This window comes from Sciurus vulgaris (genome assembly GCF_902686455.1).
Source record: "Sciurus vulgaris genome assembly, chromosome: 2".
NCBI lineage: Eukaryota > Metazoa > Chordata > Mammalia > Rodentia > Sciuridae > Sciurus > Sciurus vulgaris.
In genome coordinates this window covers 121,687,194-121,701,957 of record NC_136462.1, presented here as the reverse complement: position 1 = coordinate 121,701,957, position 14,764 = coordinate 121,687,194, and the positions used below count along the sequence as shown (strand labels likewise).

Sequence of the window (14,764 nt, the reverse complement as noted above, 5' to 3'; positions counted from 1 at the left end):
GACTCTCCAAAGACAGCATGTGATGGTCAGACCCCCCCTCCCAGCAGCCAGATAGGCTGACCGCAGCCTCCAGTGTGCTCATCATGGTCAGCTTTCTCTCACTGTCCAGAGAATCTTCTGGAAACACTGCGTCTTATCTGGCTAACTTCCTCATGATGAAGTCTGAGGCCCCTCCACCCTGCCTACCATCTCTTTCCCAATATTAGCACAGCCTCCAGCACCACAGGCTCCTGCTGCTTTGAACCACCCCAACTCCCTGTCCCTTTTTCCTCTGGTCCCATCTTTACCCTCCCTCCACACATATTATCTGTCTCCACTTATCCTTTTGAGTCCTTTCCCCAGGACACCTCTCTTCCCACTCCCCAGCCTCAGCGGCCTCTCCCTGCTTTCCCACACCCCATGGCTCCCCTCCTCTCCCGGGTACTGGCCACTGGCAGGAACCAGAGTCTCGCAGTTCTAGAACTGGGGTAACCTCTTCCAGGTCGACCCTCTTCGCATCCATAGGGCAATCCTGAGGCCCTGACAGGAGCAGGAGCTACGAAAGCCACACCACAGTTAGCAGCAGAGTCAAGACTGGAACTCAGCTCTCCGGAGCGCCCGCCCAGGCTTCGTGGAGGACGTGAGGCTGCCTGTCCCGGTGAGCCAGCCTGGAACTCCTCATTGACAGCACGCACAGTCCCTCTCCCAGTATCCCAGCCCCTCACCCAGAACGGGGCCCAAAGGAAGACAGCAGTGAGTGTTTGCGAAACGAAGGAATGAGTAAACAAAAATATTTATCTAGTGCCTTCCGTGTGCTCGCCACTCAGCAGGCACCAGCTCTGCTACCTGCATCCTTGATCAGGTTGCTCAATTTGGCATAGAAAAATAACCTCTGTGGGTAGGAGGGTGAGTGCACCAGCAGGGGCCTCAGTCACGAATGTCGGTGACCAGCGGGCACAGGTGGGGGGAGTGTTTGACACCCATGGTGAAAGAGGGTGTGCGGGGCTTGTGCACAGTGACCTGCTGGACATCGTGGGAGCCAGGGCCAGGCCGAAGTGTGTGGTCCAGTGGGTAGGCGAAGCGCCTGGCCATGCTGTAGATGGGGCTGCGGTTCTGGTAGATGGACGGCTCGGGCCGAGCGTGCATGGCCGGGCCGGGGCCTCCTGCCACATCCTCCTTGTAGAACCAGTTCTTGTTAGAGGAGGTCAGACTATAGCAGGGGGCAGCTCGATAGACAGGGGTGTTGGGCCCCAGTGAGACTGGCATCTCGTATTGGTTGGGAGCCGGGTTGGGGTCCAACACTCTGAATGGACACCGGTAACCGAAAGCATAATGGGGAGCCCTGCGTTCCCCAGGGGGACAGATCTTCTCCAAGTTGTAGTGACAGGGGGCTGGGGTGGGGCTCAGGCCTGAAAGTGAGCAAAGCAGGGAGATAGGGAGGGGCTCACAGTCTCTGGCACCCAGCTGATGGGTCTGAAGGGAGCTGTGGCTTCAGCACCACCTCAGCAGCAGAACAGGGACACCCTGACCCCTGAATGGGGTGACAGGCAGGCAGAGGATAGCAAGATAGTCATTTAGGCCATCCTGACACCAATATTGTAACACTGTTGTCATCATATAAAAACTATCAGGGACATCAGCCTTGGGTTGTTACTGTGCTGACATTGTCCCTGTAGCAGCATCAGGAAAATGTCCTGAGGTCACTACAGCCTGTGAGTGCCTTAGCATGGCAATATTGCAGCCTTCACATGAGCCCCATGACATCATAACACACAACCTGGCTTCTGGGCCACACTGGACCACACTGTGACACAGGCTTGGCCATGTCAGTGTGGAGACAGAGGTGTCTTGATGTGACATTGCAAGGACATGCCTCTATCCAAATATGCTGCTGCTTTGGCCCTACTCAAGTCCTAAGGAAGGCCCCCATCCCCTCACCTTTCCCACCTCCTGGCCTCCCTCCCCTGCCCACCTCCCTCTCCAGTCAATCTTACGCAGGTTGGAGATGCGCTCCTCCATGGGGACCTGGGGGCAGCTGGACATTCCAAACCGAGTTATTTTGGGATTCAAGAAGTAGTGAGGCCCAGGGCTGCATATGTCTGTGATCCCTGCAGGCAACCAAGGAGGGGCCCTGTCAGCTCCAGTGGCTGCCCCAGTGTCGACCAAAAGGAGTAGGGGCTCCTTTCAGATTCCTCTGGCTCTTAGGTCTTCGGAACCCTTGATTCTTCATCTGTAAAGTGGGACTTTTGGCACATGACCTGCTATTCTGAAGAACTTGTTCTGGGCTGGGGATGTAGCTTAGTGGTACAGCACTTGACTAGCATGCACAAGGCCCTGGGTTCCATCCCCAAAATACCTTGTTCAGAGGAAGAGATGAAATAATAGCCTCACAGCAGCTTGGCCAGCCAAGCACTGAGGCATCGGCAGAGGTTGGTGCCAAGAAGTAATAATAGCCACTGTGGCTATTGTTAGTATTGAGAAAGGGCCCAGCCCAGGCCAGGGGAGTCCCCTGCCAAAAAGGGTGTGTCTCCCCTCAGGGAGGAGCCTGGCAGACACCCTAGATCTCAGATCCCCCAATACACATGGCCTTGCCCCTGTCCAGCCTCTTTTCTAGCTGGCCTTGGCCAGCAACTCCAGTCTTCTGGGCCCTTCACTCCCTCCCTTCCCAGAAATTCTAGGCCACCTGGAAAATTCTGGCATTCACCATTCCCAGAATCCAGCAGAACATGATGGTCAGAGCTCAGGGGTCCCAACCAAAGGTGAGGTGGAGAAGAAGACCCGCTCTACCCACCAATGGTGCTGACATCCCTGCAGAGCTCCCTCGGAAGATCTGGCTGGGAGCTGACTGCACTGCTGCCTTCAGAGAGGCTGGGTCACACGGGAATCCCTGCTGGCTTCCTTCAGTCCTACTCAGGGCAGACCTCAGCTCCCTGTGGCTGTGGCTACAGAGGATGGCTCCATGCCACTCACTGCACCCACAATCTACAACAGTAACCCCACCCATAGGGATGACAGGGTGGTGACCACTCACGCTTCTCTGAATGCCGTGTGTGCAGGGTGAACGCGGGCTCCTGGAACATGGAATTGTCATGATCTATGTAGCCTGTGCAGGATGGCCGGAGGTACTTGGCGGGCCCTGGACCTGTAAGGACAGACAGGGCAGCCATTAGCCTGAGTCCACTGATCAGAGACAGAGGAAGCCCCAAACACAGTGCACCATGAGAACATTGGGGGTCTTGGCTCTTACTGTTACCCTACTGCCACAAATCCACTGTCCATCCAGCTGCTTCCTTAGGAAGATAGCATTAATAGATAAAATGCAGTTTCCCCTAGGCGACAATGCAGAGTAAGAAAGGTAACAGTCGAAATTAATTGAGAACTTTCCCTGAGCCTAGTACCACGCTAAGCATTTGCTAGTTTATTTCAATGAAGCATCCCCAACAACTCTGCAAAGGAGATAAAGGAGATGCTCTTGTTTTCTCATCTTACATGTGAGACTACTGAGTTTTACAAATATCAATCTACCACTCCTCAAAGAAGAAATACAATGGCCAAAAGATATATGAAACAATTTTTAACATCTCTAGGGTTAGGGAAATGCAAAACAATACTACACCAAGATATCAACTCACACCCGTCCAAATGGCAGTCGTCAAGAACAGAAATGATAATAAATACTGGAGAGGATGTGGAGCAAAAAGGAACACTTTACACTGTTGGTGAGATTGTAAATTTGTACAACCTCTATGGAAATCAGTATGGAGATTCCTCAAAAGACTAAGCATGGAACCACCAAATGACCCAGCTACACACGCCTTGGTATTTATCCTAGAGAATTAGAGTCAATAGAGTTTTATTCATCCATAAAGAAAAACAAAATTATGTTATTTGCAGGAAAAGATATGGAACTAGAGACCATTATGTTAAGTGAAAGAAGTCAAACTCAGAAGGTCAAGGGTCACATGTTTTCTCTCATATGTGGAAGCTAGAGAGGAAAAAGGAAAAGAAAGGTGATGGGGGGTGCTGGGGTCGTGGCTCAGTGGTGGAGCGCTTGCCTCGCCGGGTTCGATTCTCAGCACCACATAAAAATTGTTATGGTTTGGATGTGAGGTGTCCCCCAAAAGCTCACCTGTGAGACAATGAGAGAAGGTTCAGAGGAGAAATGATTGGGTTGTAAAAGTCTCAACCCAATCATCAATCAATCCCTGATGGGATTAACTGAGTGGTAACGAGGTGGTGGGTGTGGCTGGAGGTGGTGGGTACTGAGGCATGCCTTTGGGGTATATATTTTGTATCTGGGGAGTGGAGACTCTCTCTCTGCTTCCTGATCACTGTGTGAGCTGGTTCCCTTTACCACACTCTCCCGCCATGATGTTCAGCCTCACCTAAAGCCCCGAGAAATAGAGCTGGCCTTCTATGGACTAAGACCTCTGAAACCGTGAGCCCTCAAATAACCTCTTCCTCCTTTAAAATTGTTCTGGTCAGATTTTTTAGTCACAGCAGCAAAAAAGCTGACTAAGACAAAAATAAATAAATAAAATAAAGGTACTGTGTTCATCTACAACTAAAAACATTCTTTAAAAAAAAGGTGACAGGGGACAGGGATCTCATGAAAATCCAAGGGAAGTCCGTGAAGGAAAGGGACCAGGGGATGGGAGACGGGGAGGGAGGGGGGAAGTGCTGGGGACTGATATTGGCCACATTATATTGTTATATTGTGTGCATGTTTGAATACATAACAAATCGCATCATTATGCACAACTATAACGCACCAATAAAAAAAGTATGGAAAGAGAAAAGAGAAGTAGAAACTTAAAAAGAAAATATGAAAACAGGAAGGAAAAAAAAAAAAAAAAACAGTCTGCCCAAGTCAGACAAGTCAGTAATGTCAAAATTCTGAGACATTCAGCCAGCAAAACCCAAGCATGTTATCACTACTTTAACCCACTTCCCACTTAGGGTAATAATCAGTCATTAGCAATATAGTAAGAATTAATTTGTCTGGTTTCTATTGAGAGTAAGATTGAAAGGAAATGGAAGAGCTAAAGCTAGGGCTGGTGTGTAGCTTAGTGACAGCTTATTCACCTAGTGTGCCAGCGGCCCTGGGTTTGATTCCCAGCACCAGAAGGAAGGGAAAGCAAGACTAGGCTAAAGGCTCCTAATTCCTGGTTCAGCATCGTAAGGCTTTGAGGTGAGTCTGGCAGAGGAGTGTGCTTTGCAGGAGGCAGGGCTGGCAGGCTGGGACACCCTCAGGGAGTGATCCCAAGCCCAGGGCGGGGCCTTTCTCACCTTTAATCATGGCCATGATGATAGGGGTCTGCTTTACCTCCTGCCATGAGGGCACTTGCACCTTCTTCTCTGGATGCTGTGCGTAGAACACATGGTTCCTGGCCTCCTTGGGCAGAGTCATGGCTAAGGCCAGGGAGGGGCTGACAGCAGCTACAGCCGAACCTGAGCCGCAGGCAAGGAGCTGGGGGGCCCCTGCCCCGGCCCCTCTGACCACTCTCTTCACTCCACCTCAGAGACCACGTGGGGGCCGGGCAGGAAGACAGTCCTCTGGCTTGAGCAGCGGAGGCTGTCTGGGGTGCAGCCAGCGGCAGGGCCCAGCAGGCTGGAGCTGGGGATGACATCACCGCAGAACTTGGACTGTGAAACCCAGAGTGTTTATTTCCCCCAGTTGCCGTGGCGCCTGAACTGTGGCGAAGAAATTCTAGGCTCTGGGCTCAGTAGTGAAACCCTGAGAGCTCAGCCCCACTGCCTCCCACCCCAATGGGTGAAATGCTCAGGGGTCCCCAGGACCTTGCGTCTGGGGAGGGAAAGGGAGGGGTGGTGTGACATCCAAGCCAGCACCTCACTACCAGTGAGGGTGCCCTAAGGTTAGGGACAGGAGTGAAAAGGGTGAGTGGGATTGGTCATCGATGAAGGGCTTCACCAGGCACACAGCCCCTGGGGCCCTCTACCCACTGCCCCTGCCCCTGCCCCTGCCACCTATCTCCCTGGCTCTGGATACTCTCCTCCTTCTGTCAAAGTCTGTTTTTCCCTTGGCAAAGGATTAGGCCAACTACTTTGCACTAAGGTGTGACTCTCTGATGGTCCCCACCCAGACTCCTTTTGCAGGACATCTATCTTTAAAGATCCATGTCAGCTCAAGGAATATTTGTTTGCTGGTGGCATTTCAAAGACATGGATTAGGAGGCAACTAAAGGAAGACGAAGCCATAAGAAGCCACTTCCCATGCTTATGGCCAAGAGCACCCTGGGGGGGGGGGGGGGGAGTGTGGCAGGAAACATTGAGGGGTAGGGAAGATTTCCAGCCCTATATAATTTATGGATGAGCCCCAGGGCTGAGAAAATCCGGGAGACCCCTTCACCTCTATGAACCCAGGGGGCTAGAGGGCCTGGGGCCTGTGCACACCCACCAAGCCATGGCTCAGAGTGGGTCTGATCTGAACCAGGCAAAAGGTTTCTATTGTAGGAACCAGAGGGCGGCTGGCTCTAAGAGGGCCTCTATGGCCACCCGCTCCAGAGATAAGGAAAATGAGGCCGGAAAAGGGTCAAGGACTTGCCCAGAGTCTCCCATTACATCAGTAGCAGTGTCTGGTCTCCTAGAGGGCAAAGCATGCATGGCGCTCATTCCAACCAGCAGGTGTGAGGAGGACCTGGCTCAACGGCAGTCTGAGCATTCCTGAAGCCCCTCAGGAACAGAAATGAGGGCAGAGCCCAGTCCAGCGGCAGCAGAACACTCCCTGGGGCAATCAACCTCGGTTCTCCCTCCTCACCCCCATCCCCGTGAGCCCTGACCCCCCAGTGTTGATAGGGGCCAGATCCGGGCTGTGACTCCCACCTTCCTGGTGGGGCTGTCCAAGTACTTGAGACCCTGCGAGCCTCCCTGCCCTTCTCCCTGCTGCTCCTGCGGCTCGTCCTTGTGCACAGTTCTCGTGGGGAAGCTGAGCCACCCCACACCCAGCAGCCCCGCGTCTCTCCGGCTCCTAGCACTCCCTTCACTCCATCTTTGCTGGGGACCTAGATCATCCTGAGGTGGCCTCAGCCTTCTCCAGAGCTGCTTGTTTTGATCCTCACAACCGCCATTTCTCAGAGTCTGTGACAAAAGAGGTCACTGGCCTCCTTGGGACCAGATGGTGCTCCCTCCTTGTCACATGTCCCATTTCTTAGGGTCCTAGTGTCCTGGAGTACCCCTCCTCAATTCCTTACTGTCATCTGTCCTTCTTTTAGGAAGGCCAGCTGGTGTCTAACTCCACTCCACCCCAACCAACCCCTGCCATTATCTGGTGACTTAGACCTCCCCCAGGACCACCCCAATTCAATCCCCTGCCTCTCAAACACCTCTGCCAGCTCCTGCTCAGCCCCGCGCCCATCAGCAACCCTCGGCTTCTCCCCTCCTCCCACAGCACTGACTGTCCGCCTCCCCCTGAAACCCTAGCGCCTGCCTCCTATTCTTCTTGCTCTAGCACCCTCACTGCACAAGTGGCCTGCCATCACTGAGACCCCACCACTGACCCTGCACTTCTTCCTCTTTCGTCAGGCCCCTCCTGCCGTCATGCCCTCAACCCTGGACTTGCCCTCCTGGCTGACTGCCCACCTCCACCTCTGGTCAGTTGGCTCTCTCCCCCTCCCCGGGGATCATCTACAGCTTGGCTCATTTCCCTCCGTGAACCCAGCGGTGCCTCTCAACCCCTGCTCATCCACTCCTCAGCAGAGAAAACAGAGGCCATCAGACTGGACTCTGGCTGGAACCCTCCCCATCGCACTCAGACCAAAGGTAGATACCTGCTGTCACCTGCTTCTACTTCCTACCTGGGGACCTACCCATTGCCCTACCTCTCATTTTTTTTTTTTTTTTTTTTTTTTTTGGTACCAGGGATTGAACCCAGGGGCACTCAACCTCTGAGTCACATCCCCAGCCCACTTTGTATTTTATTTAGAGACAGGGTCTCACTGAGTTGTTTACTGCCTCACTAAGTTGCTGAGGCTGGTCTTGAATTCAGAGATCCTCCTGCCTTAGCCTCCCGAGCCACTGGATTACAGGTGTGCACCACCATACCCATCTCATCTGGCATCCTCTTATGTCACTCTGAGGTCCCAAGTCCCCTCCACCTATTAAAAACCACCTCCCTGTCCCCACACAGCTCTCCATCACCACCTATCCCACCCCTGTCCTCAGTTCATGAATTTCCCAGAAGAGACCATTTTCCCTCGTGACCTCTATTTTTGTCTCCCTTTCACTCCTGACTCACCGTGAGTTGACTCCAGGCCCACGGCTCCACCCAAATCAGGCTTGACTAGATTCCCACTGACCTGCATGTGGCAGCTGCGCCCAATGGACACTTTTCATCCTCTTCTGGACTGGCCTCTTGGCAGAGCTGGATCAAAATGACCGACTACTCCCTCCTTTACCCAGAAATTCTTCCTGGTTCCAGAATGTTCTCCTGGTTTTTGTCTTCTGGGTTTGGCTGCCCCTTCACAGGCTTTCTTCTGGCTCTTCTTCCTCAGCCTGACCTTTCAACGTTGGCAAATGTTTATTAATTGCAAAGGGAAAAACAGTAACTTCACAGGGGTGGAGCCTGGTGGGCATCAAGTACTGCAAGTGAACATCCCAACAAGGGCACAAGCGGGTGTTGGTGGGACCTGGTATTACTGTCAGGGTGTCCCCACCAAGGAGGCATGATCTGAATTTAAACTCAGATCAAGATTCACTCTACAAAGAAACTGTACTTGCCAAACACAGCAGTGTCACCAAAGACAAAGAAATACTGAAACATTGTGCCATAGAAACTCAAAAAATAAGACAACGAGCTGGGGATGTGGCTCAGTGATGGAGCTTGCCTAGCATGCGTGAGGCCCTGGGTTCCATCCCCAGCACTGCAAAAATAGAAAAAAGAGCTGGGCATGGTGATACACTCCTGTATTCCCAGTGACTCAGGAGGTTGAGACAGGAGGATTTCAAGTTCAAGGACAGCCTTGGCAATTTAGCCTGTCTTGGGGAAAAAAAAACAAAACGGTGGTGGGACTGGGGATGTAACTCATTGGTAAAGTGCCTCTGAGTTCCATCTCCAGTATCAAATAAGGAGGAGAAGAAAAGAAACATTTGTTGAGTAAATGAATTAGTGACCCATTGATTATTCAGAGAAACGCCACTCTCCCCATAAGAGCAGAGCCTTACTTCCTGAGTCCCAGGCACATGCTGGGTCTGGCTCTCTGGACTGCCATTCACAGTTATGCAGGTTTGCATCGGTTATCTATTGCTGCATAACAATTTGCCCTCAAAAACTAGCTGTGAAAGCAGAAATCTCCTTCTATCACACACAGTGCCTATGGGTCAGGAGTTTGGAAAGGACTCAGCTGAGTGGAAGGGTTCTGGCTCTAGGTCTCTCAGGTTGTCAGTCAAGGGGGCAGTTCTAGCTCTAGGTCTCTAGAGATGTCTGTAGGACCTGAAGTCATCCGAAGGTGTGTTTGGGTTGGAAGATCAAGTGCAAGGTAGCTCATTCCCATGAAAGGTGAGCCAGCTGTGGGCAAGACACCTCAGCACCTCCCCATGGGGTCTCCACAGGCTGCTGGCTTCCCCGGAGCAAGCAATCAAAAGGGAGAAAAGCAGAAGCCACTGTCTATTTTCCTGAGCTCACCCTGGAAATCACAGCATTGTTTCTGCAATGCCCTATTCAACAACGGAGGGGACTATACAAGGACACGAATACCAGCAGATGAGGAGCACTGAGGGCCACCTTGGAGGCTGGCTATCTCAAGGTTTTTCACTGTACAAGGACAATTGACCAATAGGGACAGGAATTGAAATCCAAGAAATATACCTATATCTATCTATCTATAGATCTATTGTTTGTTTTTTGTGGTACTGACGATTGAACCCAGGGGTGCTCTACCACTGAGCTACATCCCAGTCCTTTTTGTTGTTTATTTTGAGACTGGGTCTTGCTAAGTTGCTTAGGATCTCACTAAGTTGCTGAGGGTGGCCTCAAACTTGTGATCCTCCTGCCTCAGCCTCTGAAGTTACTGGGATTACAAGCATATCCAAGCTACATAGTATTGTAGGTTGTTACCATGAAATCTCCAGATGGGCTACAGGCATACCCACCAGCTTGCTCTAGGTGTCTCTTGGTTGTGAGCCTCTTTCTCCTCCAAGGGTCTCCTGAGAGTCATGCAGAGTGGGACCCTGGCCTAAATTATCGCCATCATCATAACCACCAGGCATTGCCTTTACGGATAAAGTCCCTTGTTGGAGGTCATCATCCAAGCTCTATACTTCACAGATGAGAAAAAAGGCACAGATAGGTGACTAGTCTGAGGCCACACAGAAAAGACTTGGCAGGACCTGACTTCTGGCTCCTTACCCCACATTCTTTCCACTGCCCTGCCCGGCCACCCGCTCAGACCCACATCATCAGACCCACTGCAAACCTCAGTCCCGAGTCCCAAGCAGGTACTTCTCATCCTTCTTTTGGGGGACCATACCAGTCCCCAGAGATGCCTGCCCCATGCCAGGCCCCAAGCAAGCCCATTCACAAATTTTTCATCCAGATGGGGCCTATTCAGTCTTCTCACAGAGTCCATCTCTGCAGGCAGCTGATGGCCACCAAGACAGCACAGCAAGGGTTAACAGCAAGAACTAATATTTGGAAATAGCACAACCCCAGGGGGAGTCAGCTGTGGCCAGCTGGTTGCAGCCACTGAAGCCACAAGCCTTTGTGGATGTGGTATGGCAGAGAGGAGCCTGCTCCTGGAGAACACAGACTCCGAGAGGGTCCTCAACTCCTGCCCCCAGCCCCATCTTCCTAGGATGCTTGGGCGTGGCTCAGATCCTGCCTTCAGCCAGGGCAAAGCTCTCCATTGGCCTCCTGTCCTCAGCCAGCTCCCGAAGGCGGCAAAGATAACTTCTCAGCTTCTGAATTGTGTAATTGTTGGGACTCGCTGCTCCACCCGCCTGAGCCTGGCTGTCTGCACTTGGAGGAGCCCCATGAATGCCTCAGGCAGTGGCAGGAGCAAGACCACTCCTAGAAGAGGCCCCGGCAGGCAGCCAGACCTGGGACCCACTGCAGAGGAGCTCCTGATGGCGAGACCTCAGGGCCAAGCAGCCAGCGCCGAAAGCCTATGTCCCCTCACACACTGGTGGCCTAGGTTCTGTGTCCTTCATGGCAGAGGGCCAATTCCCTGAGGACAGGGCCTGGGCAACTGGAGCACACCCTTGTTCAAGCACCACCCCATCTAGGGCACAAGCACATGCCATTTACCAGCAAGCAGAATTTGGCCACAGGCTCCTCGGGTGGGGCCCAGGAAGTCAAAGAGCAAAACACCCTGGCTGAGGGCAGGGCGGAATCACAGCCACTGCCAGAGCGGGTACACTTAGTCCAAGAAGCTGGGGTAAAAGTGACCAGGAGCACCTGGCCAGCACGCATGGCTGAATCCTGGCAAGAAAGTGGGTGTTGCTGGGCTCTGTTGTCTAGTTCTCCCAGGACACCCAGAGAAACTGAGGCAGCGTTCATCCCAGGTCCTGGGAGCTTTGGAGAATTTTGAATCCTCTTTCACTCTGGGAGAGGCCTCCATCTTCATTCTTCCAGTGCGTTTTTTGGTACAAGGGATTGAACCCAGGGGCGCTTAACCCCTGAGCCCATCCCCAGCCCTTTTTTGTATTTTATTTAGAGACAGGGTCTTGCTGAGTTGCTTAGGGCCTCGCTAAGTTGCTGAGGCTGGCTTTGAATTCGTGATCCTCCTCCTGCCTTAGCCTCCCAAACCACTTGTATTACAGATGTCTTCCAGTGTGCTCTGAGTCTCCTTTCCTCGCCACCTGCCCTGTGCCCTGTCCTGTGCTTTGCTGGGAAGAGGTCAGCTTAGCGGGGGTTGAGGAGTCACTGACTGCACCTTTTGACCCAGCTAGGCAGGCTCCGGAGAGAACCAAGAAAACTACAGAGTTCAGTAGTCCAGGGAGTCTTTGGGAAGAAAGGTCAGCGTGTGAGAAGGAGGGCTTCCTAGAGGAAGGTGAGTTATGACCAAGGACAGTCAGAGACAGTTGCCCAGGATGCCTGGCCAACCCAAGCCTAGGAAAGCCATGGCAAAGATTGGCGGGCAGAGGGGAGGCATGAACCAGGCCAAGGATGCCAGGGAGGCCCAGGTCAGCTCTGCGCAGTTCAGGTTTGCCAAGGAGGCTGAGGAGCAGGGGCTGCCCGCATCTGACAGCCTTGTTCTGAGCCAGCAGAAGGCATTCAGAGATCAGTTCCAAGGTGGTATGGGGGCTTCAGCTTTCTGCCAGTCTGGCATGACACTACTCAGCATCAGCCCTGGGTTCAAGACGCAGGCTATGGGCTCAACAAAGGCCACTCCCAAGTGCACCAGAACCCTTGCATCGCTTTTGATCTGAGCACCTCAGATTCCTTATCTTTAAACATGGACACTGCCTTCCAACACACACACTCCCTTGCCTGTCAAAAGCCCAGGTGGGTATTTTGTAAACTGGGAAACCTCAGTAGAGATGTGAGAGCTTGGCTATTGCTAGGTGCCTGGTTGCCTTATTTTTCCAGGCCTGTATTTCTTTGCCCAGCTAGCAACAAGGCAGGAGGCACTGAGCTAATCCCGACTCGAATCTCAGCTGTGGGCAGCAGTTCCCTATCTGGAAGCGTCACAGACTTACAGACGACTCCCGGTGGTGGTGGGTGAATCTGTGGATGGGGATCAGGGAAGATGGAAGCAGATGGGGACATAGAGCAGGTAGACAGCTCCACCTAAGTTTTTGACGTTTATGAATCAAAAAAGAAGATTTTTTTTTTTCATTCCTAAAAAGAAACTCTTTTCCTTCAATCTTCTGAGCCATCCCCACCCCTCAAGCCCTGGACCCAAGCTTGACCAGTATTTTCCCCTAACAAGGACCAGGTACCTTGCTGACTCAGAAAAAGGAAAAATAAGGGACATATTGTAGAAGCAATGGCTTTACTGCCACTGAGGCCAGCTGGGCATAGCTCACATGCCAGGCCCACTAGGATGCCCAGATGAGAGTTCTTAGGTTTGCCAAAATTCCCATAGAATAGCAATAATTGGCTTCTTAGTGAGCCCCAGCAGGCATTTATTGAACACCTACTATATGCAGCTGCCTCTGGAATGGAAAATTCAAGGTTCAAAGCTAATGTTCCATCAAAGCAGGTGATACATATGAAGCTGTATTTAAACTGAAACACAGGGATGAGCTTGGCACAGTGGCACATGCCTGTAATCCCAGCAATTTAGGAAACTGAGGTAGGAGGATCAAAAGTAGATAGGAGGATCGAAAGTTCGAGGCTGACCTCATCAACTTAGTAAGATCCTCAGTAACTTAGTGACCCTGTCTCAAAATAAAAATTTTTAAAAAGGTCTGGGGATGTAGCTCAGTGGTAGAGTACCCCTGGGATCAATCCCCAGTACTGGGGAAGAGAGAGAGAAGAAAGAAACAGGCATGTTGAAGAGAAAAGACAAGCACTTCTTGAGTACCTACTGTATATCAGCCTGCTGGGATAGGCCCTGGCGATAGAATAAAGCATTTAATCATCACAAACTCAATTTTATAAACAAAGAAACGGAGACACAGAGATGAAGGAACTAGCTTAAGCTTAGACAACCAAGTAGAAGAGCTGGGACTTGAGCCCAGGTCTAAGACCAGTATTCATAACCACCACAGGGACCAGCACCCTCACACCATGTGACGGCAGTGAGAGCACTGGACTTGGGCTCAAAGACCCAGCTCCACCTATTAGGAGTTATGTAGATTTGCTCAAGTCCTTTACTCTCCCCTGCTGTTTCATCTGCAAAATGGGGCTCAATTTTCTTACAAACTGTGAAGTGCTATACCCACTGAAGAACTGTTGCAGGTCAAGGGGAGGGACTGATAAGAGGGTGGGAGGTTAGATGGGGTTGGGTATGGAATAGGTAGGCTGATGGAGGGATTGGGGTGCGGGAAGGGAGGGAGAGCATTCTAGGAAGAGCATTCTTCCATTCCTTTACCGCATAAGAAACCAAGGACAGGCAACCTCAACGCTGGGTCTGGGCAAAAACAGGCTAGAGCCTCTAGCACCGTCAACTCCATGAAAATATTGCCCTTTCTCTAACTCCTGCTTGGGACTAGGCAGAAAGTTCTTGCCTGGGAGGGAGCAAGGCCCCATCCTGAAGCTGTTAGGTAGGAGCTAAACCCAGGGCCAGATTTCCAGGAGGCAGTCCCAGCAAATGAAAACACCCGGATATTTAGGTGGGGAGGCCTAAGATCCTGAGCCCAAATGGCCAGGGACCTACTCTCCACCTGAGGCTTTGTAAGAACCACCTCCTGTTCTGAGCCAGTTTCCTCCTCGGTGAAAAGGGGAAAGGGGTAGTCCTCACCCACCTTGCAGCTTACTTTGAGGCAAATAATACCACAAGATTGAGCATTCTTCCACCCTGTGGGAGAGTCCAGACATCTCTCCTTCCCAGACAGAGGTCAAGGTGTCAGGACCAATGATTAGAGCCCTGCAGAACCTCCTGGAATGGAGTTCTGAGGAGGCCTCAGTCAAGGCGGCCTGGTGGGGTGGTGGGCTTCTGTCCCTTCTTAAGCCTGGAGTTTGTGAAGACACCCCATCAACCCTACAAGCGCAGGAGAGAAAGAAGTGAGGGGATGGCCCAGCTCCTGCCTCCTCCCAGAGGATGTCTTCAGAGGTCCTGGGGTCAGAATTTAGAAGGGCCGGACCCTTCAGGGACTTTGTCCCAAAACTTCAGGGTGGAGCCTGGGTCTGACGGAGCAGTAAGGGTCCCCTCGCCCTTGCTCT

At 52.1% G+C, this 14,764-nt stretch overlaps 1 protein-coding gene across 2 annotated transcripts; it reads right to left on the bottom strand.

Moving 5' to 3' along the window:
* Positions 1 to 412: 412 nt before the first annotated feature.
* CIMAP1C (ciliary microtubule associated protein 1C) lies at positions 413 to 14,627 on the bottom strand. 2 transcript variants are annotated; one of them, XM_079128927.1, is made up of 5 exons: positions 14,347 to 14,627; positions 8,295 to 8,490; positions 3,011 to 3,121; positions 1,974 to 2,087; positions 413 to 1,388 (listed from the first exon to the last, which is right to left on the bottom strand). In XM_079128927.1, exons 2-5 carry the CDS (start codon positions 8,329 to 8,331, stop codon positions 907 to 909), a joined length of 744 nt encoding a protein of 247 aa, XP_078985053.1. In that variant the 5' UTR covers positions 8,332 to 8,490; positions 14,347 to 14,627; the 3' UTR covers positions 413 to 906. The 2 variants fall into 2 exon arrangements, with proteins under 2 accessions (XP_078985053.1, XP_078985052.1); XM_079128926.1 differs by lacking the exons at positions 8,295 to 8,490; positions 14,347 to 14,627 and adding an exon at positions 5,269 to 5,534.
* Positions 14,628 to 14,764: the final 137 nt, after the last annotated feature.